This window comes from Chlorocebus sabaeus, chromosome 10, assembly GCF_047675955.1.
Source record: "Chlorocebus sabaeus isolate Y175 chromosome 10, mChlSab1.0.hap1, whole genome shotgun sequence".
Lineage (NCBI taxonomy): Eukaryota > Metazoa > Chordata > Mammalia > Primates > Cercopithecidae > Chlorocebus > Chlorocebus sabaeus.
In genome coordinates this window covers 84268225-84294688 of record NC_132913.1, presented here as the reverse complement: position 1 = coordinate 84294688, position 26464 = coordinate 84268225, and the positions used below count along the sequence as shown (strand labels likewise).

General features: G+C 39.4%; 1 protein-coding gene across 6 annotated transcripts in view; it reads left to right on the top strand.

The window, feature by feature from the left end:
- The window catches only part of ANKRD44 (ankyrin repeat domain 44), a 316236-nt gene that overhangs the window by 228355 nt on the left and 61417 nt on the right, over window positions 1–26464 (top strand). For all 6 annotated transcript variants that reach the window (XM_007965735.3, XM_007965733.3, XM_007965737.3 and 3 more), the window contains exons 13-16: window positions 534–602; window positions 3800–3940; window positions 5590–5670; window positions 8503–8614. In XM_007965735.3, coding sequence (XP_007963926.1) covers window positions 534–602; window positions 3800–3940; window positions 5590–5670; window positions 8503–8614 — 403 coding nt within the window. The remainder of the gene's footprint in view (window positions 1–533; window positions 603–3799; window positions 3941–5589; window positions 5671–8502; window positions 8615–26464) is intronic.

Sequence of the window (26464 nt, the reverse complement as noted above, 5' to 3'; positions counted from 1 at the left end):
TTCTGCATATTTATTTGCGTAAATTACAAAGACAGGGAAATACAGTTGTTTTATTTTCCATTAAGGAGTGTCTGGGTTGAAAGTCGTTATCATAGTGAATTCATTCTGCTGTGATAGAAGGTAACGCCCATCCACTCTGGCTCATTGTTTAAAGGTGACATGAAATTATTATAGGTTTAAGTGGTTGTTTCATAAACTCTTGATGGTTTTGAAAAAGAATTTTAGGATAAATGATGAAACCATCACCGGAGGGTTTAATCATGTAATAATCATTAAATTTCTTAGTCATGGAATTGAAAATGTTCCACCAAGCTCTTTAATCTATTGATTCATTAGCTTTGAAAAAGGAATCATAGGAACTTTAGATCCTTACCATATGTCATTACTCTAATATGTTCAGGTTTTTATTAGCCAAATTTAGACCGGGAGCTATCTTTTCATCTTGTCCTGCACTCTGCAGAAAATAGCTCTTGCTGAAGATAGGCCAGTAATTGATCTCTTCCATCTTAATGATGTTTTCCCTGTCTTTCTAGTAATGTGGAATGTATAAAACTCTTGCAAAGCAGCGGAGCAGATTTCCATAAAAAGGACAAGTGTGGGAGGTATGTAATCAGAGAGTTCTGCTTCAAGTGCTTAAATAAAAGGAAGTAGGAGTGGTCTATCTGGTAATCAAGTGATGTTGAAATGGTAAACTGGGAAGTTAGCCGGGGGGATTCCATCCTTCTCGGAAGGAAGTCCTTTCTCATAGAGGTTGCCAACAAAGCAAATAACAAGCCACAAAGAAAGCATCTCCACTCACAGCTGCTGTCTAGATGTGCGAATTGTCTCTCTTTTTTTTTCAGTTAAAAGACAAAACAAAACTCCTACATGGATATAGTTTGGAAAATCCTGTTTCTAGCAGAGTGGAATACATAAGTCCTAGTCATAAGATCTAGAATATTTTATTATATGTATTGAACATTTCATCTTGGGATGAATTTTCAGCCATGTTTAAAACATTAAGTACACATGTTTAAAACATTAAGTGCACACACACCACCAATGGGTCATAGAACTCTTCTTACTTTAATGGTCCTTTATATAAGTAAATGATGCCATGATGCTAGCTGGTACTTGGATATATATTTTTCATGTATATACATATATATAATTTTTTTTCCCATTGTATCTCTTTACCCTTCCTTTCTACATGTACCCTCCTTCTCTGGGGTTGCCACAAATTTCTCCTCTTACCAACTTGTCTAAGGCAACTCCTACCCGCCCTTTCAGATTTATGTCAGTGACACCTCCTTGTGCACCGATGGGCATGCCCCTCTTCTCTGCTCCTCTAGCACCCTAATCATTCATGACTGCGAAGTACCTCATGCTGTTCTTGTGGACTCTGACTCCTTGTCTCTCTTCCTGTTACGGGAAAGGGCTCCCCATCCAGACCCCAAGAGAGGGTTCTTGGATCTTGCGCAAGAAAGAATTCAGGGCGAGTCCATAGAGTAAAGTGAAAGCAAGTTTATTAAGAAAGTAAAGAAATGAAAGAATGGCTACTCCATAGACAGAGTAACTCCAAGGGCTGCTGGTGGCCCATTTTTATAGTTATTTCTTGATTATATGCTAAACAAGGGGTGGATTATTCATGCCTCCCCTTTTTACACCATATAGGGTAATTTCCTGATGTTGCCATGGCATTTGTAAACTGTCATGGCACTGGTGAGAGTGTAGCAGTGAGGACAATCAGAGGTCATTCCTGTTGCCATCTTGATTTTGGTGGGTTTTGACCGGCTTCTTTACTGCAGCCTGTTTCATCAGCAAGGTCTTTATGACCTGTATCTTGTGCTGACCTCCTGTCTTATCTTATGACTTAGAATGCCTAAGCATCTGGGAATGCAGCCCAGTAGGTCTCAGCCTCATCTTACCCAGCCCTTATTCAAGATGGAGTTTCTGTGGTTCACATGTCTCTGACATCCCCACCTGACTGTGAGCCTCCTCAGGACAAGAACTGGGTATCATTTTCTCTCTGTCTTTGGGCCCTGTCGTGAGGTTCTTACCTAGTAATTTTCAGTCTAATTAAAACATATGCAGTCCAATATGTAAAATATTTAAAATTTCTTTCTCTTGAACTAAAGATGAGAAAAATCAATTAGTGAGAGAGCCCATAAATTGACTATAAAATATGAAGTAGTTATACTTGAAAATTGATCATTTGTTTATTATTCTTTGACTATCAGCTGGTCATACCAGAAAAACTGCTGCACAATTGAGAGTTAAAAATAAGTAATGTACAGCAAATTACTTTATATTTCTGTAGTCTTGCCCTTTACAAGGTGCTTGTGTTTTCTGATACTAACTCTATGAGGTATGTGGGGATGCTGTTACCCCTTTTAGTAGATGAGAAAGCTGAGCCCAAATAAACTAAATGATTTATACGTGTACACAGAATTTTAGACCTAGCAGGACCGTAGAGTGTTTATATTTGGGCTCTGTCATGAGGTTGTTACCTGATAATTTTCAGTCTAATTAAAACGTGTAATCCAATAGGTAAAATATTTAAAATTTCTTTTTTTTGAACTAAAGAGGAGAAAAATCAACTAGTAAGAGAGAAACTAAATTATTTGCACATATACACAGAATTTTAGACCTAGAAGGACCTTAGGTAGGGCACAGTAGCTCAAAAGTTCTTATTGAAATAAGGGTGAAGAAGTCAAGATCCAGAGAGGGGATGTGATTTGGGCCAGCTTGCACATCTGCCAATGCCAGAACCCAGGGCTTCTGATTCGGATTCGGATTCTGCATTGTTCTTCCCATTAACCAACATCCCTACCCTCAAGGAGCTTGCAGTTCAGTGGGGAGGATGAGACAATACACCAGTGCTAAAATCAAGGCAGTATGTGATGAGAACTCAAGAGAGACCCAGAGAGTAGCTAAGCCATCTCAGACAAAATAAAGAGAACTAGCCCCTGGAACAAGATGATGAGTGGGGTTTTGATGGGTGGAAGTGATTCATGAATGGGCATTCCTGGGGGTAAACCAACCTGGACAAAGGTTGGGGGGAAATGTGAACATAATCCAGAAAGCCTCAAGTCATCCGCTTTGGTTATTCTAATGGGTACATCTAGGGGAGAGAGATACCCCATCAAAAGGAGATTGGGACCAGTTTTGGAAGGTCTACAATTCTAGGCTGAGGAATCAAGTCTTTGGTTAGTAGAGAGAACCAAAGGTTTTAGAACACGATTGTTATATGCGGGTATTGCACCTTAAAAAAAATTCTTCATTTATACTAACTAGAAATTATGGACACTTGGTTAGAGCTAAGGAAGCCAATAGGATGGGCTGGCAATGGTCCAAAAAAGCAATAATGTAGACCTGAACTAAGATAGGCTCTAAGAAGGAAAAGAAAGGACAGATCCATGGTAGATGGCCTCGTTGGAAGCCACTGTCTTTATAGCCTCACTTCCAGTTTATACAGGTTAAGCACCCCTCATCTGAAAATCCAAATTCTGAAATGCTCCAAAATCTGAAACGTTTGGGGCACTGACATAATGTTCGAAGGAAATGCTTATTGGAACATTTTGAATTTTGGATTTTTGAATAAAAGATGCTCAACCATCCAAAACACTTCTAGTTCCAAGCATTTCAGATAAGGGATACCTAACTTGTGTAGTTAAAGGAAGGCATGACTTTGATCTCCACACACTGTGAGAATCTAAGAGCTTTCCATGCCCCTAGGCATACTGCTGCCCATGCTAGTGCTAACAACGGGCCTGTTTTCCAGACTGAATGAAGTAATAAATTGCTGTTTGTTTTTCAGGACCCCTTTGCACTATGCAGCTGCGAATTGTCATTTCCACTGTATTGAGACATTAGTGACCACAGGGGCCAACGTTAATGAAACAGATGACTGGGGACGCACAGCTTTGCATTATGCCGCTGCATCAGACATGGATAGAAAGTAAAAACAGCCTTGCTCATGCTTCCTCTGGGAACAGGGTTGGGGAGTGGTGGGGAAGGATTGCTAAGTTTTCTTCATATCACCTCATGGAAAAAGAGTTAGACTAACCCAAAAGAGTTAGATTTGCTTCATTCCAAACCTGGGCTTTCCTTTTCTGGTCAATTTATGTTTGATTATTACATGTCACTGCACAATTACTTCTCTGTTCTTTGGGTTGAATCCCAAGTGTAGCTGTCAAGCTCGGGTTTATGGTTCATTCAAAATCTGTTGTAATTTATTTTGACATATACCATAGTTTTCATCATCACCACTTAAATGCTTCATTTGCTATAAAACTTACATTTGCTAATATATATATGTCATATGTCAAAAACACCCACCCGTGCATAATCCCAACAGCCTTTAAATTCAGCGTCAATACATGTGAACTAGGCACCATTGCTCCAAACCTGAGCATGAATGCTCTTTCAGGAGCTAGAGGAGAGGAAGTTGGTTGCTCAGGGCATGTTTGGATTCTAGGTGGGTAGGAATGGAAAACAGAAATAAGTGAACCAGTTCAAGGGAAGAAGGTGGGAGAGATGCCCACAGTTGATGAAATTGTTCTTGGAAGCTTAAGGAAGGGCCTCCTTCATAGGAATACTTTTTGGTGACCCTGTTTGAAGAACTATTGAATTATTTGCTGCCTTGTGCTGTGGAATTGATTCTGGGTCAGTGCTAATTGCTTTTCTTGTAGAACAATGGCTTTTAGGTGGCGACCCACAGTGAGAAATACCATCTTACAGTCATGACCCAATATGCACATTCACATATATATAGTTTATTTAGTATGTAAAGTGGAAATAAATTTTTCATAAAATCATATTTACTTTTACCATATGTGATGCATTCTGACATATTCTCTATTTCATTAGATAAAAAATATTGCTGACTACAACCCACTAAGTCGATTTCACAATTCAGTAATGGCTTATGATCTGTAGTTTGAAAAATACTGCTTGTTTCCTCTTCATAGTTATATAATACATAGAAATAATAATATCAGATGTAGCATTCTGATCCCTTAGGCGTACAGGTTATTAACAAACATTGCTTAACAAACATTTATTGAGCATCTACTATGTGCCAAGCTCCAGACAATTCACTTGGAATAGATTGGGGGTGGTGAAAAGGGTGGGGAAACAATGCACTTCCTCTGTTAAGAGCTAGAAAAGGAATTTCGGATGGTGAAGAATTGTTCTGGCAGATGAAGGGTGAATAGGACCCCATTTCTGGACAAATGAGATGCTGAGCTGGTAAGGAGGCAGTGGGGAATGTGGTAGGAGTCAAAGAAGTTTCAGCTAAGTCACTACTTCTTTACTTGGGAAGTTTAGAATGTTTAGAGAAAGGTGGGCAACTTGATTGTTAACTTAATTGCTGATACTTAAGTGGAAGTTTTAAGAAATCATATTCTCAGTTGGATCCTTGGGAGAGAATAGATTTGCGGGATGGCTTTGGAGAGAACCATGTATATCTTCAGTGAAAATCAGTTGTGCTTATTTCTTCTGGGTTGGGGTAAAAATCATTAAGATATAAATTGCACCAAAACCATTAACAGCGTTGCCATTTTAAAAAATTAATTGCAATTTTTTTCTGTCCTTTATGCTGAGAAGTAAGACTATCTTAGGAAATGCCCATGAAAATTCAGAAGAACTTGAAAGAGCCAGGGAGCTGAAGGAAAAGGAAGCCACACTGTAAGTTTCTTCTCAACTTAAGAACAAGGTGCCATTTCTGACGCTGCTTCTGCTTCTCTGAGTTGCCCCGTTGCCTGCCTTAGTATTTTGGGGTTTCACTTGGAATCTTGAGGAAGTGATATGGGTTTGCCTTTAATGGGAAAGAAACTATTCTTTTAATACAGCCTTCAATTCTACTATTTTCACACAGGGAACTTTCTAAAATTGTAAGCTTTGCTTCAGCAACCACTGTGATTGGTCAGTGGTTTTTAGGACCTGGTGTCCTAAATATCATTTCTGACTGCGATGCATCATGTACCAATGAAGACAGATGAAGCCTCCTCTCAGAGCCTTAGGTTCTGCTCTTATGACCTGGGGACATCTATTTAGCAGATTCTATTTTAAAAGGTCTTAATACTTTGGTGTGAAATAGCCATTTGTGCTTTCCCCTCCCCCAGCCCACACCCACATCAATTTAGGAAGAGCCTCCTGCTCCTGCAAAAGGCTGCTCCTGGGCCCCTCATCCCACCTGCCTCTCCCTGGCTTCTAACAGAGACATAGCTCTTTTCTGTGGCAGGGGTGGGAGTGCCTGCCATCACTCAGGGCTGTAGATGCACAGGAACCTCCGGCTTCATCCTCTGAGAGTCCTTTCCGCACCACAGGTCACAGTGAGAAGCTTACAGTGCTCAGTGCAGTACCTAGCACATAGTCAATATTCAATAGCTGTTGAGTAGATGAACAAACGAACGAATTGGTACCCACACCTTGTGCCTCACCCCTGTGGAATCCAGTGGATATGGTGCTCTATGAGTCTGCAGGCACATTGTTGTTAACTTATTTATTCTTTCATTGTCAGATGACCCAGTTTTTCTGTGGCCTGAATGCCTGTGTCTACTCCAGGGTCTTCCCATCCTACGCTATGCTCCTCCCATGCCCAGACTGTTGTGGAAAGGTATAGTTAGAGAGTGTGGCTCCAATGCAGGTTGTGGGACCTAACTTTGATGGTAATTGGGGTGGGGACAGGAAATGCAGCAGCTAATAAAGTAGGATGACCAGAGTTTTGCTTTGATACCCCCAAATTTAAAATAACAATACTAAAAGGCTGTAGCATCTTAAGCCACTGCAGCAAATGCCCCCTTTTCCAGTGAACTGCAAGCTTGCCCTGAGCCAGACAAGCTGATGGAGAGGGAGGGGACAAGAAAGGCAGGGGGCAGGAGGAACCAGCTGCCTGAGAGTTCTTCTATGCAAAGGGAGGCCACTCCCTGTATCCAGATACGCCTCTGACCTCATGTGCATCTGTTGGCTTTGCATCATAATTGCCAAATTACTAGGCCCTGGGAAGAGAAAAAAAATAAGCATTCCCAGCTAAAACACGGAATTCATGTTTTCCTTACAAACAATGTGGAGAATATCCAAGTTCTACATTACTTTTATTATAATACTACTATTGGCAGTATATATAGTTCAACTATGTTACAAATTGAATTTATCAACTAATTTTTGGGATATAATCCATTCAGAAATTGGGAATTGTGTGTCCACTAGCATGTTATTCCTATTGAGTGATTTCATTTAAAGAACCAAATTCAATTTACAGTGAGTCATACCTGGGATCCTTTCCATGGGCATTTAATTAACAAAATGAAAAAGAACTTCCTTCCTTATAAGGTGCAAATGACCGAAGAGGGAATAATAGCAAGACTCTAAGAATAGTTTGATTTATTATTGACATGTGGGTATTTGGTTTTTTTTTTTTTTAACATATATGGCTTTCATCAGTTTTTCTAGAAATCGAAGTATCTGTTTTAATTGTCCCTGTGTGTAATTGACTTTTCTCCTTTTGGGTTATACCAAAAGATAGGTAAATGCCATTTAAAAGTTTTTGGGTGAACTGTAGAAATTTTCTATTGGAAGGTCTTATTTAATGTATGGGTTGATATTTAGAATGTTAACATTTTGATTTGAGTATGAAATTGAATCAGCTTGGTCTTGTAAAGGACATGTTTGTCCCGTTGTCACAAGGATAATGCTGACGCTATGAAGCAGCACTTCCTGACTAGCGACTCCCTCTTTCCCAGCAGGACTGGACCATTTGCAGTAGGCCCTGAACAGAACTTATTACATCCCTGGGTACTTGTGAACTAGAGTTTTGGGCTCTTCAGTAAAGGTGGAGCCATGCTCCTTCCTCTAAGCTTTCCAAAGACTGCGGCTTTTTCAGAAAAATTACAACTCTGCCTGAAAGGGCTTTAAAAAAAATTTTTTTTTTCAGGTCTATATTCCTAATGGTGAAATTTAAGCCTCTTTATTCATATGTGGTTATGAAGTTAATTCTTTGTTCTTTAAAAATGATTACCCATTCCTTTAATCTTTTTATTGTTTAGGCTATTCTTATTTTTTTTCTTACTCTTTTTAACTTTCATTTTCTAACCTTTGATTTTATGGTGAGGTTAAGAGTAAACCCCTCCCTACTGAGGTTGCCCTGTTACTTGCCCTGTTACTGATCACTTCTTTATTGAGACTTTGTTGAATGTGGAGCTCCAAAACTTACTATTCAGTAATCTTGATAACAGCTGTTCTTACCTGAAGATGAGAGAAAAAAATCGTAATTACCCTCTTTTTCCTAAAGCTTTTCCTGAATTCTAGAATGGCTATATTAAGCTCAAATAAAGATAGCTACAGAAAACACACACACACACAATTTTCAATACATAAAACTTCAATGCTGTAGGGTTTTTAAAGAAACAAACTCATAAAATACTTCATGGAACATTCATCACAGGACGATTTACGTAAACTTATCTTTTTCAGTCCAGAGATGTTTTCTAAAATAACACTTCATTTTTATACTTACAGATGTCTAGAGTTTCTGCTTCAAAATGATGCAAATCCGTCTATCCGGGACAAGGAAGGTTACAATAGCATACATTATGCTGCTGCCTATGGGCACAGGCAATGTCTGGAATTGGTGAGTTGTTTTGTTTTGTTTTCTCGAACCCACACACACACACATAAACACACACAGACACACAGACCAAATCACAGAGGCATTAACTGTTTTTTCCAGAGTCGTAGCTCTGGTCTGTGTAAAAAGTGGGGCCATGAATCAGGATTTCATGAATTACTGATTTCAAAAAGTGTTTTTTCTACTGCACCATGCTACCTTCCATTGCAGGTTAGAGCCCCACCACCACCCAAGGCTTTTAAACACAGCGCAAAAGCATGGTACTCACTGATATAAGGCAGTACCATTTCTGCCTCCTAACACCAGCATTGCCATGGAAGTTGGTATAGACCTATTAGCAAATATGGCTTTGTGTTTTGATCCCATATAAGAAATGCTCCTCACAAAATATGCGCGTGTGTGTGTGTGTGTGTGTGTGTGTGTATGTGTGTGGTAATCAGTGGCAGAGTGAAGGCTTTCTACTGTAACTATGTATCATGAGCCTGCCTTCCAAAATATACCTAAGACACAGCTGTCTTTAATTGGTTTTCTCTATGAAAACCATGTCATAATTGTCATGATAAAACAAACTTTTATTATACAGTTTGTTATTATAGTCTTAATAATGTGTGCTATTCTACAGTACTTTTGTGAGTTACCTTTAATCCTTCATAGTCTGGAAACTCAGGATAATTATCCTAACACCTTCTTTGTATAGAAATAACATTACATACAATATCTTCATTTTTTTTAGGAAGGCCATTTTGGTACCATTATTTCTGTTATTAAAGTAAGAGGTTTTTCTGTTCATAAGAAGGTTTCACAAATTCTGTCTGTTAATGAAATTACCCCCTTTGATTAGATCAACATTTGCCCTGTGTAATTTACAAAGAGATGACTATTCATGACAATTATAAAACATTCAAAAACAGTTAGGAAGAGGTGTTACTTGATCTTAATTTACACTGTCAGTGGAACAGACCGGATTATTAATATAATTGGTAGAAGTGTTACTATTGTTTGCTTTCAGGAAAGAAACCACAGTCAGTCATTTGTAACACAGGATGAAAGTTCTCTCATTTTCCTGAATGATTTTAGTTGGACAGAAAGTTTTATGTATTCCTATTTTGGAATGCATCCCAAAATTCCTCTTGGGTGTAGTTTGTACAAAGCAAAGATCCTAAGCAGGCTAAAAACATTATTATGCCCCACCCCCTCCCAATCAAAACAAAACACAATCCTGAAAACAACCTGGACTTTCCCTTAGGAGTGGAACCACAAATCAGACCTTTGCAGGTATCTTATCCCCACTGTTGGCTCACCTAACTGTGGATGGATTAGAACAGGAGATGAGACAGGAGGAAAGGGTTCTGAAAGGAGGGGAGAGGGAATAGGACCCTGTCTTTGATACAAGTGTTAAGTAAATTTCAAAAGAAAACATATATGTTTTCTTTTCATAAGCCATAAGCATATGAAAAAAAAGCTCAGCATCACTGATCATTAGAGAAATGCAAACCAAAACCGTAATGAGGTATCATCTCACACCAGTCAGAATGGCTATTAATAAAAAGTCAAAAAATAACAGATGCTGGCCAGGTTGTGGAGAAAAGGGAATATTTATACACTGTTGGTGGGAGTGTAAATTAGTTTAACCATTGTGGAAGGCACTGTGGCAATTCCTCAAAGACCTAAAAGCAAAACTACCATTCAACCTAGCAATCCAACCACTGGGTGTATACCCAAAGGAATATAAATCATTCTAACCATAAAGATACATGCATATGTATGTTCACTGCAGCATTATTTACAATAGCAAAGACATGGAATCAACCTAAATTCCCATCAACAGTAGACTGGATAAAGACAGTATGGTACATATATATCATGGAATATTATGCAGCCATAAAAAACAACTAGATCATGTTCTTTGTAGGAACATGAATACAACTGGAGGACATAATCTTTAGCAAAAAAATGTAGGGGCAAGAAACCAAATACTGCATGTTCTCACTTATAAGTGGGAGCTAAATGATGAGAACACATGGACACAAAGAGGGGAACAACAGACACTGGGGCCTACTTAAGGGTGGAGGATGGGAGGAGGGAGAGAATAAGAAAAATTAACTATTTGGTATGAGGCTTGGCACCTGGGTGGCAAAATGATCTGTACAACAAACCCCCATGACACAAATTTACCTATATAGCAAACCTGCACATGTACCCCTGAACCTAAAAGTTTTTTTTAAAACCCCAAAACAAGTATTAAATGAAGAAGTAGGGTTTTGAGGGGGATGCTTTTTCTCATATATTTTCCCTTTTTCTGTAGGAATCCGATATCTTTATAGTCTTTAAAACTCCAATTTCCTTGGGTACTAGATGTTAGGAAAGCAAACCAATTAACTCATATGCACTAGGAGGTGCATTTCTAACACTTTCACATTGCTATGCCAGTCTTCCTCCTCATCTCCCAGCACAAACACCCATCTTCCCAGGGGTCATCCTTTGAACAAATTGTCCCTGACTCTGTACTTTGTGCTAGAGTTATATTGGTGAAGAGACACATACCTGGTAGCTCTCCATAGGTTATCTGAGCCTCTAAACAGGAATTGTACAAGGAGATCTTTTTTTGACTCCACCATCCCAGCCTATGCTTCTGGCCTGTGGAGGGAATGGAGAGAGTAAATGAGTATGTGTGGTCTTCTGGCCTTCACTACTGGTTCAGGGACTTTGTCCTCTGGGCACTGGAGTAGGATTGAAGAAGATGGGGGGCCATCTGGACTAGCTGATTTGTGAGGCTGATGAAATGTGTCTTTGGCACTTCCTCCCATCTACTTGAGCAATTACTGTGAGTATGCATATCATTAAATATGTATCATTAAATTTGATGTACATTTTGACTCTGACACTCAGCTTGGTCTGTGTTTACTTTGGCATTCATGGTTTGTGGCTCCTGTCTGTGATCGTAAGCATAGAATTTATAAACTACTTTGTGTTCAGTCCATTTTGCTGTAATCAAAAAGAAACAGAAATTATTATAGTTGTTTTAACTTTACTTCTATTATACAGACTTATATTTAATTAGTTCCATGAGGAAAAAAGACTTCTAAAAAGTAGTATGAACCCCTTCGCCTTGATAGAAATAGCCAAGGTTGAGAATTCTGCCAAGTCTACCTACTTAGGCCAGTGTTCTCAGCTGGTCTTGATCAAAGACGTTTGTACTATGTGTGCAAGCAAAAATCTGCCCACAAACATGTACTGAGAGCTGTGATCCGTCATATTTAATTGGGCTCAAAATATCAAAGCAAAATGGGGGAGACTTGGCTAATAAAGCTTCTTGTGTCTGAGTATAACGTATGTTTGAATGGAGGAAGGGAATTGGCAAAGGAAATCTCCTTTTTTCTCTATCTGAAGTGTATTCTTACTGGCTCTGAAAAGAAAAATCAGGGAATCATGCCCCTATTTGGAATTTTTGAGTTTATATTGGTTTATTATATATATTTGTTACAATATTAAAGATTTGTCCATGAACATAAAGATCTTGGAGGCTTTTTTATTGAAATGGAAAAATGTGTATGCCAATGTAATTATGTAAATTGTCTACAAAACTTAGAGAGATTGAAAACTCTAGGCCTCTGATTACATTCAGGCTGAGATTTTTTCACGCCAAATCATTTGGAATTTGGCTGCTTCTCTGAATCTTGTCCCCTGTTCAATGATAGGAATGAACTTCAACTTCAACTGTGAGAATAAGTAGGGGTGACAAACACGCCTACTTATATATTCTGGGAGCTTCTGGGATTCTCTGAAGAAAGACTGAAAGCAACTGTGTCTTGGGCAACTCAACACTAAAATTATGCTGCTTTCAAATAAACAACTCAATGTTTTAGGTTGTTTCTTGTGTTTATCACAGGACTTTAGAAAACCATTACCACCTGGCTCTGAATAAATATATGTGTCTGTGTAAGATAGACTTATGGCCAGGTGCAGTGGCTCACAGCTTATAATCCCACCACTTTGGGAGGCTGAGGTGGGAGGATTGCTTGAGTCCAGGAATTCAAGACCAACCTGGGCAACATAGTAAGGCCTTGTCTCTACAAAAATATTTTTAAAATTAGCCAGGCATGGTAATGTGATGTGCACCTGTAGTCCTCGCTACTCAGGAGGCTGAGGCAGGAAGATTGCTTGAGCCCAGGAGTTTGAGGTTTCAGTGACCTATGATTGCACCACTGCAGTCCAGCCTGGGTGACAGAACAAGACCCCGTCTCTTAGAAAAATAGTATGGACTTACATTGGCAATGTCTCAGTAAGCCTCTCAAGACTAAGAAAGCAGGTAGAAAAAAGCAGTTAAAAAAAGGAAAACTCCTGAGTGGTCATCTGAGGACAAGAAAATGAAAAATCAGTAAATTTGAACCCCAGCCTCAAACAAGTCTCTGATGACTGCTTTCTCTCCCCAGAGGTGCTGCTAAGAGAAGGACTTGGGTTGTGCCTGCCCTCCCAGCAGGCAGCCTGCCAAGGGGCAGTGTTCTCTGGAAACCTCAACAATGCTGGTCTTGTGTTTTCTTCTATTTAATTCAGTTGGAGAGAAACATAAAATCCTATGAGGAACTCTCATTAAGGGCAAGGGTGTGGGTGAGCATGGATATTTTGATACCACTGGCATCCTCTCAGATATGAATATAAGTTCACAAATTTTGAGTTAGAATTTGGATGTAAATCTATATTCAAAACAGTTCAATAGACAATGTTTTATGATAAGATGTTCCATTTTTTTTTTTGTAATGTGGCAGAAAAAATTTTGGGGGCTTTACCATGAATGAATTTGGCAGCTGATGAAAGAACCATTCAACAGGATGTGTTAAAATAGAACATTTCAGATTTGCCTTCAGTTGAGGGCCTAGGACACTGGGGCCATTGCCTCCACATTTCAAAGTGAGATACTGGTGCTTCAACCATGGCCTCCTTCCCCATTTCTAAAGTCACAGTTGGAAAGAACAAGAAGTTAGAGATTAGAGAGAAGCCTTCTTTGAAGCTAGCTCTGCTGTGAATTCTACCACCCCTCGTAGTAGAGGAGACAGAATGCCTTCTCCTGATCCCAGCCTTAAGGGAGGGCAGCTTCAGGGAGATTGCTTAGGTATCTTGTTTGTGTCCCACACAATTTAGGGAGCATGCCAGGCTGGTATATGATAAATCTAAAGACTCAATGGCTCTGACCAGAACTTGCTGGCCAGGCAGCTAAATAAGAAGAAGGCTGTGTTTGAGAAATCACTCCACTCTCAGCAATGATTGGTCAAAGTATATATTTCCCAATGCCCAAATGTGAGCCAAGGGCCAGAGCTAGCTTGGGGTTCTCCTTGATCCCACTCAAGAGGGCTGCCTGGAAGAGTCAGGAGACCCAGGATTCCTAGTGTGGAGAGGGGAATATAAGTTACCAGCAGGAAGGTCCATTCACCCAGGCAGAGGGAACTGCAGGTGAGACACCTCAGTGATGGTGGAGAACCTAATTCAGCATCTAAGAGAGAGACAGTTGTAAACATCTGACCTGGTGAGAGACATCACTGCCAGAAAGGTGCCAGGCAGACCATTGTCCCTGCTCCTAGTGTGTCTTCCTTTCCCTTTCCCCTTTAGACCTGGAGGAGGCAGAGGCAGATGAGGAGGAGGAGAAGCCCTAGGTTGGGGAATAGAGAAGTCAGCCGTGTCTCGTTACCCACTGCAGTCTTTGGGGGAAGGTGGGAAGGAGTTTTAATAAGTTAAACAATGTTAGGAGTCTATGATTATCACACTGGAACAGATGTATTGATTGCTGACATGAAGTTATGTTTTAAACTAAAGTGCCTAGAGAACTCTTTATTATTTGTTGGAGATTTTGCATGAAGTGGCAGGAAAAGAAGTAACCTCATAAAGGAGATCGGACCTAGTATAGGGAAAAAGAGAATAAATGTATTATTTGATTATACCCATGACTCATTGGTTCAGTAAATAGCTACACACTTACAGTCATTGTTTCAGGAAAAAATTAATGCTCAGCTCTAAGGAAAAATAAACTATTATCCTTTAAACATTTGCGAATTTAAATATCAACTTATAAGACATTAGGTTCTATTAATGTCAAGCACTTACCAGGTGCCAAAAGTTGTTGAACAAGTGAAATACACTGTGAGTGACTAAGCTTTATTTAGTGATAAAACGTCAGTGCTAATTTTTAAGTATATAGCAACTGTCCTGTTTGTTAGGAAGGTATTTCATAGAAGATTGCAGGTGAGAAAAGAAATGAAAATTTGCCTTTCTATGGCCTGGACTTTTCTTTAGATTTGATTACTTTCCAATACCACCTCATTTTACTGCAACTGCCCCTCCATGATTTCTTTTTCAATAAAAACCTATACTAGCATGTCGAACTGGTATAAAGACATGTACCAAATTAAACGTTATACACACACATACGCGTATGTGCACATATTTCTCTGTAATTTCTTCCAGATGGATAGGGAGCACTAAGAGGTTCAAGGAATAGGAATTACTGTTTCTGATGTGGAAACTTCTAGGACCCAGTGATGTCAGAAAAAGGAAGATTTTTTGTTTTAAAGAGAAGGCAGTTTAAAAGTCAACCAAAAAAATAAGTTAATCTGGCCCGCCCTCCTTTCCTCCCCCTACCCTCCTCCTCCTTTCTTCTCCTTCCTTCCTTCCTTCCTCCCTCCCTCCCTCCCTCCCTCCCTTCCTTCCTTCCTTCCTTCCTTCCTTCCTTCCTTCCTTCCTTCCTTCCCTCCCTCCTCCCTCTCTCCGCCCCTTCCCTCTCTCCGCCCCTTCCCTCTGCCCCTTCCCTCTCTCCCCCCCCTTCCCTCTCTCCCCCACCTTCCTCCCTCCCTCCCTCCCTCCCTCCATCTCAGTCACAAACCCACTAGGCAAGCCTGAGCAGAGCAGGAAGGCAGCCCAGTTGGCGCTAAGGCCTCAGGAGGGAAGTCAGGAAGGCAGCCTAGTAAGGGTTGGAACCCCACTCAAGGAGAGTGTCCTAAATGTGTATGCCCCAAGCAACAGAGCTGTGATATATGTGGAGCAAAACTGTTAGAACTGAAAAGATAAACAGAAATCCACAATTGCAGTGGGAGACTTTAGCACCTCTCTCTCGACAATTGGTAGAACAATGAGACTGAAAATTGTCAAGTATATAGAAAAAGTCAATAACATAATCAACCAAGTGGATCTGATCAACAATAAGAACACTCCACCGAGCAACATCAGAATACATATTTAGTTCAAGAGTTCAAGTGCCCATGAATGTTCACCAAGATAAACAATATCTTGAAGCATAAAACAAAATTCAAAAAACATGAAATAATTGAAATCATACAGGGCGTGTTTTCTAGCCACAATGGAATAAAACTAGAAATCAATAATAGAAAGATACCAGGAAAATCTCCAACACTAGGAAATTAAAACCAGACTTATAAATAATTCATGGGTTAAAAGGAAAGCCTCAAGGGAAATTCAAAAACTATCTTGGACTGAATGAAAATGAAAGTACAACAAAGCGAAATTTGGGGACTCAGCTAAATTATGCTGAGAAAGAAATTTTTAGCACCAAATGGTTACATCAGAAAAGAGGAAAGTCTCAAGTCGGTAATCTAAGCTTCCACTTCAAGAATCTGGAGAGAGCAAATTTAACTCAAAAGAAGCAGAAAATTGTTATAAAGATGGAGGCAGAAATAAATGAAATTGAAAACCAATGAAGAAATTCAATGAAACAAAAATCTGATTTTTTGAAAAATCAGTAACATTGACAAACCTGTAGCTAAGAAAAAGAGAGAGGAAACATAAATTACCAATATCAGGAATGAAATAGGAGATGTCACCATAGACCTTGCAGATATTAAAAGGATAAAGGAATATTATGAATAACTCTACATACATTAATTCAACAACTTGATAAAACAGACTCATTCATTGAAAAACACAAAATACCTTCATTTACCCAATGTGAAGTAGATCATTTGAATAACCCTTTAACTATATTCAGAAAATTAAATTTTAAAACTTCCCCTAAATAAATTTCCAGGCATGGATGATTTCACTGGAGAATTCTACCAAATACTTAAAGAATTAACATAATTCTACACTATCTTTTCTGGAAAATAGAATACAAGAGAATACTTTCCAATTCATTTATGAAGGTAATACCTTGATATTAAGTACCAAAGAGAGACAGACAGACAGACAGACATACACACACACACACACACACACACACACACAGAGCAAGCGAGAGAGAGAGAGTGCAGTGTCTTTCATGAACATGAATGCAAAAATCTTTACAAATTACCAAATAGAATTCAGTGATATATACAGAGAATTATATACCATGACTAATGGAATTTATTACAGGGATGCAAGCCTGTTTCAATATTTGAAAATCAGTCAGTGTAATTCACTGTATTAACAGGCTAAAGAAGAAAAATCAGATTTATATCAACCAATACAGAAAACACTTTTGACAAAATTTAACACTTATTTAAGACAATAAAACAAGCAAACAACAACACAAAACAAAACTCTCCTAGAAAAATTAGATAGAGGGGAACTTCCTCAACTTGATAAAGAGCATGTAACAACTTGATAAAGAACAGCTAATTTACTTAACAGTAAAAGACTAAGGCAAGGATGTCTTCTTATACCACTCCTATTCGACATTGTGCTAAAAGTTCTAGCCAGAGCAATTAGGCAAGAAAAGGAAATAAAAAGTGTACAGATCAGAAAGGAATAAACAAAACTGTTCCTATTTGCAGATGACATTGTTGTCTACGTAGAAAATCCCCAGTAATAAACCAAAATATCCTAGAAGTCATAAGTGAGTTCATCAAGGTCACAAGATATGAGATAAACGTATAAAAATCAATTGCATTTCTGTGTACTAGGAATGAATATGTAGATACCAAAATTAAAAGTACAATATTATTTTCAACTGCACCAAAAAATTGCTGTCAAGAACTCTGCACTTAGTCCTAGATCCAAAAGACATGTGTTGAAACCACAAAATGGTGATGAAAGAAATCAAAGATCTAAAAAAAAAGGAGAGACATTCTGTATTCGTGGATTAGAAGACTCAACATGGTAAAGATGCCAAATTAATCTGTAGGTTTAACACAATTCTTATCAAAATTCTAGCAAGGTTTTTATAGACAGATGAAAGATTTTTCTAAAATTTTTATGGAATAGCAAAAGAACTAGAAAGCCAACACAATTTTGAAAAAGAACAATGTGGGAAAAATCAGTCTACCTAATTTCAAGAATTATTATATAGTTTGAATATATAATATATATTTTATACTACTGTGTCAATACATGACAGTCTTGTTAATACCTTACCCAGTAATCAAGACTGTGAAGTATTGGCAGAGTGATAGGCACATAGCTCAATGGAACAGAATAGACAGCTTAGACATATACCCACAAAAATATGCCCAACTGATTTTTGAAAAAGGTGGAAAAGCAACTCAGCAAAGAGAAGGCCAAATTTTTAACAAATGATGCTGGAGCCACTGGACATCCATAGGCAAATAAAAGAAATCTTGACCTAAGTCTCATACATTATACAAAAATTAACTCAAAATGGATCATAGATTTAAAGGTAAAACAAAAGAAAAAAACAAAGAAAATCCTTGGGATTTAGGACTAAGCACAGAGTTCTTGACAGCAATTTTTTTAAAAAAAGATTGCTAAATTGGACTTTATTAACATTTAAAACTTTTGCTCTGTGAAAGACCCTGTCACCAGTTTGAAAAGACAAACATTAAATTGCAAGAAAATATTTGCAAGTCACATATCTGACAAGATATGTGTCTAGAATATATAAAGAATTCTCAAAACTCAACAGATTTTTAAAAGATAACACAAACACTCCCATTAAGAAATGAGCAAAATATGACTGGGTGCGATGACTCACACTTGTAATCCCAGCACTTTGGGAGGGCAAGCGGGGCAGATCTCTTGAGGCCGAGAGTTTGAGACCACCCTGGCCCACATAGTGAAACCCTGTCTCTGCGAAAAATACAAAAATTAGTCGGGTTGGTGGCACATGCCTGTAATTCCAGCTACTTGGGAGGCTGAGGCACGAGAATCACTTGAACCTGAGAGTTAGAAATTACAGTGAGCCAAGATCTTGCCACTGCATTCCAGCCTGGTAGACAGCGAGACTCTATCTCAAAAAACAAAAAAACAAAAAAAAGAGCAAAATATATGAACAGATATTTCACTGAAGGGGACGTATGGATGACAAGCACATGAAAAGATGTTCAATATCATTAGTCATTAGGAAAATGTAAATAAAAACCACAATGAGGTCACTATATGCATATTAAAATGGCTAAAATAAAAACAGTGACAACACCAAGAGCTGGTAATGATGGCGAGAAAGTGGGCCACTCATGCATTTGCAAGTGGCAGTATAAAAAAGGGTAGTTATTCTGCAGAGCAGATTGACCATTCCTTTAAAAACGATTTAATGTAATTCCTATGTGAATCAACAATTTTACTCCTGAGCATTTTTATTTCAGAGAAATGAAAGCTTATGTTCACACAAAATCTGTACACAAATGTTCATAGGAGCTTTATTTGTAATAGCCAAAAACTGGAAACAACTCAAATATCTTTCAGTGGGCAAACTGGTACATCCATACTAAGGAATACTTTTCAGCCATAAAAAGGAACAAATTATTGACATATGCAGCAACCTAGATGAATCTCCAGGGAATAATAAAAGGCAATTGTGTTAAGTGAAAACAAAAATCTAAAAGGTTACATACTGTGTGATTCCATTTATATAACATTATTGAAATGATGAAATTATAGAATGAAAAACAGATTAGTGGTGGTCTTTAGGGATTAATTAGGGGTTAGGTGTTAGGGAAGGTAAATGGGTGTGTCTATAATAGGACAACCTGAGTTGCCTATGTGGTGATGGAAATACTCTGTATCTTGACTTTATTGAGATATCAGTATCTTGTATCTGTATCCATATCCTGGTGGTGATACTGTACTATAGTTTCATAAGATGCCACCATTGGGGGAAACACGGGATCTCTCTATATTATTTCTTATAATTACATGTTAATCTACAATGATCTCAAAATGAAGTTTAATTTAAAAATCGATGTAACTAGGAAACAATCTCTTTAGAAAAAAAATGGATATCTTGGTAAATGAAGTTGATTAGCCCTCAGTTATAATGAAGACCTGCCATGAAAATTTAGCTGGAAAACAAAATTTTTAGCTTAAAGTATTCTGCCTCTGCCACCAGACTGTGTGCTCTTTAAAGAAAGAGACGTTTCCTCTCACCCTAGCTGAAAAGCAGTCTACTGAGCAGTGCAGGGTGCAGGGCCTAGAGCCAGAGCAAATTCAGATTCTGCCTTTTACTAACATTATGATCTTGGTTGATCTCTCTGTACGTTAATTTCCTCATCGGCGAAATGCACAGAATGACAGGACCTACCTCCTAGGGTTGTTGTGAGGATTCAGCAAGTCGGTGAATTAAAAATGCCTAGAGCAGTGCCATTCACTCTTTGCATCCCTAATACCTAAATCAGAGTGTCTGGCATTCAGTGGGTGCTCTGTTACGTGTTTGTTTACTGAAGTGGGTTAATATAAAGATATAACTATGTAGCTTAGAATATATAACATTGTTTTCTGCGGAAAATGTAGCTTTTGCTTATTTTATGTTTTTGATAGTAAAATTGATTCGTATTCCCTGAACATATGGTAGCATGGAAAGAAGTATTAGGACAACCAGAGTGATGAAGCCAGCCTTGGATTAGACATTGTCTTTGAATAAGCACCTAATTCAGTGATCTATGTGTGTCACCTAAGAGTTATGTTTAACCACTACCACCACCTTGAATGCTAAATTATTCAACATTTCAACTACACGAGTCCTTAGAAAGACCACCTTATCCAAAAATCAATGCATGCAGCTCAGGTGTCTCATCCAGAATGGGATCTGGCAGCTGGTCTTTCAACTCTTTCCACTGGGAGAAAGCTTCCGAATCTGTATCTCTAACCTCAGTGTGCTTCAAGGTCCAGGCTTAGCCATCCAATTGCCTGGTGGATATCACCATCTAGAGGACTTGCTGGAACTGGAGTAGGTTCTGAACTTTATGGCACCAAAGTTCATGGAACTTTGATCGACAAAATAAGGTCATCAGACACTCATTCCTTAAAAGAATCAACCTTCAATGAAACAAAACAAAACCCTGATTCTTTTTCAAAGTTTTAGCTCATGAGGGAGTTTAACAACCATGCTTATCATTTTTAATAAAGTTGGAATAATGAACATTTATGACAAGCATGTTGGACTGGGCTCTGTGTCTGCATCATCTCATTTTATTCTCATAACAGTTCTGTAAAGTACCTGCTATTATTATCCATATTTCACAGATAGGTATCCTAAGGCACAAAGAAATTAAGTAACTACCCTGGGTGATATGACTGGTGGGATGTAGAGCCAGGATTCAAACCCATGTCTGTCTCACTCTGAATTCCAAGCTTTCAACAACCATGCTGTACTGTCTGGAGGACTAGTGAACTCCAGGCTTTTGAAAGACGAAGCTATCTCAGAACATCTGAATTCCAACCAAGGTACCATCGAGATGAGTGGTCTTCAGGATTTATCAAAGGGAAGCAAGAGAACCTCAGACAATACCAACAGTTATGTCTGTAGGTCTATATCATTCATTTATTCTCTTCTCTTCTCTCTTTCTCTCTCTCTTTCCCCTTTCCTTCCTTCTTTACTTTCTTCCTTTCTTTCTTTCTTTTTTTAGACAGGGGTCTTGCCTCTGTTGCCTAGGCTGGAGTGCAGTGGCACGATCACAGCCCACTGCAGCCTCAGCCTCTGGGGTTCAACTGATCCTCTCACTTCAGCCTCCCAAGTAGCTGGGACTACAGTAGCCCACCACACCCAGCTAATTTTTGTATTATTTATTTATATATGTGTGTGTGTATATATATATATATATATAGATGTGTGTGTGTGTATGTGTGTGTGTGTGTGTTTTTTAGACAGATTCTTGCTCTGTTGCCCGTGCAGTGGCACGATCTCGGCTCACTGCAACCTCCGCCTCCGGAGTTCAAGCAATTCTCCTGCCTCAGCCTCCTGAGTAGCTGGGACTACAGGTGCCCACCACCACACCTGGCTAATTTTTGTATTTTTAGTAGAGATGGGGTTTCACCATGTCGGCCCGGCTGGTCTCAAACTCCTGACCTCAAGTGATCTGCCCACCTCGGCCTCCCAAAGTGCTGGGATTACAGGCGTGAGCCACTGCTCCAGGTCATAATTTTTGTATTTTTTAGAGACAAGGTTCCGACATGTTGCCTGGACTGGTCTTGAACGTCTGAGCTCAAGCAGTCTGCCTGACTGAGCCTCCCAAAGTGCTGAGATTATAGGCATAAGCCACCATGCCTGGCCCATCCATTCTTTTGCATGACTAGCAGTCTGCATTTTTTTTTTTTTCTATTAGAAGAGCAGAATCACCCTATGCCATTATCCACCCAGTGAGGGGTAAAATCGACCCCAGCTACAGCTCTGTGGTACATTCCACTGTTTGAAATCTGCAGCACTAGCCCTGGACTTCTGCACATATTTTCATAAAAGCACTCATGCTTGGACCCAGCCCTCCTCCTGGAATCTCTGTTCAGCATCTTTTGTAACAACTGCTGCCAGCTTGGTATCACTCTCCAGATGATAACACCTGCCAGGGATGCGTGCTTCCAGCTAGAGGGAGGAAAGTGACTTTCCAGCAAGCTTGTTTCTCCAAAGATGGCTTGTCCTTGGCAGCTGCTAAGGACTCCTCTGTTGTGAAGTTTAGATCAGGTCCCTGTAATAATCACTTCCCTTCTTGATCCTCATTTGGTTAGATAAAATGTAAAGGCCTGAGGACTTTTTAGTCAGAATAACAGCTCACATGCACACCTGTGTTCCAGGTCAGGGTGCTGTGAAACTCACAAAGAACAAAGAGCCTTTCTAAAATTCCAAAGGAGGGAAGAGGCCTGGCTGTCTGCAACAGCTGAAAGAATATCTTGGAAAACCAAACCCCTCAGCAATAAGTGAGATTTACTTTCTCACATGGGCAGATCCTCACAACCTAAGTGGTAACATCACCGAATTTAAATTCTGTGGGCCATTCAGCAGAGAAGAGTAGTTTTGGGCCAGGTTCAGTGGCTCACACCTGGAATCCCGGCACTTTGGGAGGTCAAGGCAGGAGGATTGGTTGAGCTCAGGCGCTTGAGACCAGCTTGGGCAACATAGCAAGACCTTGTCTCTCCAAAAAAAAAGAAAATAAAATAAAAAATTAGTTGGGTGTGGTGGTGTGTACCTGTAGTTCCAGCTACTCAGGAGGCTGAGGTGGGGGGATTGCTTGAGTCCAGGAGTTTGAAGCTGCAGTGAGCCATGATTGTGCCACCGCACTCCAGCCTGGGTGACAGAATGAGATTCCATCTGGAAAAAAAAGTAGTTTTGTTAATATTTAGCAATAACATTCACCTGTTCATTGGAAAGGTAATTTGGTACATTTTAGAGTCACAACTCCATAGCATTTTTTTTCTAGGAAACATTTTATAGTTTTCCAAACACATAAGTTATTTCACACAAAATTGCTTAAATTACATAAAGATATTTTTTAGTATAAGCAATTTTGATCTCAAATTCCTCACATTGTTATGGGACAGACTATAGTAAGAAATAGCCCAAAGCAACCATTTCAGATGAGCAGTGTGTTTTTGTTATCATTGTCTCTTAAAATGTGTTTTTTAAATGAAGGGAATGTTACAATTAATATATTTGATTACTCAATATTTCCTGTGTACTGGCCTTTTTAAGACTCTCCAGAGTACTAGCAGTTAGTGAGTTTGGAGATTAGAGTCTACGTCCCAGTTGTTTTTTGTTTGTTTGAGACAGAGTCTCGCTCTGTCGCCCAGGCTGGAGTGCAGTAGCGTGATCTCAGCTCACTGCGGCCTCTGCCTACTGGGTTCAAGTGATTCTCCTGCCTCAGCCTCCTGAGTAACTGGGATTGCAGGTGCACACCATCACACCTGACTGATTTTTGTATTTTTAGTAGAGACAGGGTTTCATCATGCTGGCCGGGGCGGGTCTTGAACTCCTGGCCTCGAAAGATCTGCCCACCTCAGCCTCCCAAAGTGCTGGGATTATATACATAAGGCATCCCGCTTGGCCCCAGTTTTTATAAGTTCATAAACTTTATTCATCTGCATTATCATACCAGTCACACCAGATGGATGACAAGAACATCCTTTATGAATTTACAGTGAAAAATCCAACTGCTAAAAGGACCAGGAGATTCATGTCATCTACTACAGCTATGTTCCCTTCTAAGTAGGGGATCCAGTTTTACAAACTGAATAAAGATCAGATGTTTTCTTCCTGAGTATGGAATTAAAATCAAAGAAACTGAGTAAAAATTAATGCGCTCAAGCTCTGATAACCTCATGTATCCTCTCTTATTCAAAACCCAGTGCCTTACCAATCAGAATACCTTTGATGACTCATCCAGGAGTCCTGTCCTCTGGACAGGGCTACAGAAACCCTTACCACTAGTTCTATTTTTCCTAGACTCCATGAATACTGACTTGGTAGGCCATTAGGACAACTTCCAAGATGTGGTTTCTCTTACATTAGCTACCTAATTTAGGATGGCTGCTTTCTGATGTTACAGAGTGGATTATAGGGAAATGTGCTAGGAACCATGGCCGACACAGAAATAATATTAGGCATGCGAGGGTGTGGTGGCTCACGCCTGTAATCCAAGCACTTTGGGAGGCCGAGGCAGATGGATCACCTGAGGTCAGGCATTCAAGACCAGCCTGACCAACATGGTGAAACCCCGTCTGTACTAAAAATACAAAAATTAGCCGGGCATGGCGGTGCATGCCTGTAATCCCAGCTACTTGGGAAGCTGAGGCAGGAGAATTGCTTGAATCCGGGAGGCAGTGGTTGCAGTGAGCCAAGATTGTGCCATTGCACTCCAGCCTGGACAATAGAGTGAGACTCTGTTTCAAAAAATAAATAAATAAATAAAAAATAGGCATGGATATTACTTTCAAGGAGATTATAACCTAGTTTGGGAGGTAAAAAGTGTGCGACATAAATATTGACTTATCACCCACGTTTCCTAGTTCTCCATAGGGTAATAACAGGATTATAATAACTACTCCCCAGTTATTTCTCTGGCCCTGCCCCCAAATTCTGCAGGAGCTCTGGCTGTGCTCCAGTTCCTTCGGAAGGGCTTTCAGCATGTTTCCCATGAACTCTACACACTTCTCATGGTGAGCACAGGACACCCACTGTTTTCTTCTGTTTTTGCTTTCTATGGTGGTATCTTCTGTTACTGTTTACACCCCAAAGACTGTTTGGTCACAGGTGTCCAGTAAAGACACTGCTCCAATCGCTGCCCACCCGTGACAATGCAGGGGCTGCCAGTGTCAATGCCCGGGTGTGGCGTCTGTCCTCTGCCACCTCCTGCAGTCCCCACCCGACAACTCAGGCCTGAGCTTATGGGAGTTCAGCCAGAGGAGGGGCTGTGTGATATGCTTGAAAGCTCAAAGACTTCCACATTATACAGTCTGGTTTGGAATGCCAGCCCCACAATTACCTAGCCACAAGGTCTGTAAGCATTTTACTTCACTTCCATGAGCCTTCATAGCTTGTCTAATCTGTCAAATGGGGGTTAGGTTGCTTATAGCATTAAGTGGAAGAATGTAAGTAAATCCTAAAAAAATTAAAAATAAAACTACCATGTAGTCCAGATATATATCTTCCAGATATATATCTAAAGGAATGAAATCAGTATCTCGAAGATGTATCTACACTGTTATGTTCACTGCAGCACTATTCACAGTAACCAAGCTGTAGAAGCAACCTAAGTGTTCATTTATAGATGGTTACTGTGATACACATACACAAACACACACACAGACAGGGAAATCATTCAGTTTTAAAATAGAAGGGAATCCTGCCATTTATAACAACGTGTATGACCTGGAAGACATTACACTAGGTGAAATAAGCCAGTCACAGAAAGACAAATACTGCATGAACTCACTTTACCTGTGGAATCTAAAAAAGTTGAACTCATAAAAACAGAGAGTAGAATGGGGGTTGGCAGGAGCTGAGGTCTAGGGGGAAATGGGGAGATGTTGGTCAAAGAATACGAAGTTTCAGTTTGCAGCATGAGTAAGTTCTGAAGATCTAATGTACAGCATGAGGACTATAGTTAATAATACTGCATTATATTCTTGAAAGTAGAAAGTATTCTCACCCCCCACACACAAGGTAACTACGTGAGGTGACGGATATTAGGATATTAATTAGTTTGTTTGTGGTAATCATTTCACAATTTATACATATATCAAAACCTCACATTGTACACCTTAAATACATGCAATTTTTTCTTGTCAGTTATGCCTCAATAAAACTGGGAAGGAAAGGAATGTAAGTAAAGTATCTAGCACGGTGCCTCGCATATGATAGGTACAAGTGGCAACTGTTACTATGTATTCGTTTAATGTATCTTAATCAAGTCCTCTATCTGCTGGATACTGCTATGTGCCAGGTCTAAAAAGACGAAGAAGCTGCTGTATCTGGGAGCTTACTATCTCATAGTGGGAATTGGCATGTAAATAACTAACTATGACAAAATACAGTAGTTGCTCTGTTAGAATTTTGTATTCCTATTATTCTTATTATCCAAGATAAAACATGATGTCCTAGAAGAGGTACAGGTGACACGCTGTGAGACTAGGGGACATGCCCATTCTGGGGTCAGTGGTTAATGAGAGATTCACAGACGCTCATCAGCATAATCTGTTTGCTATGTTGGT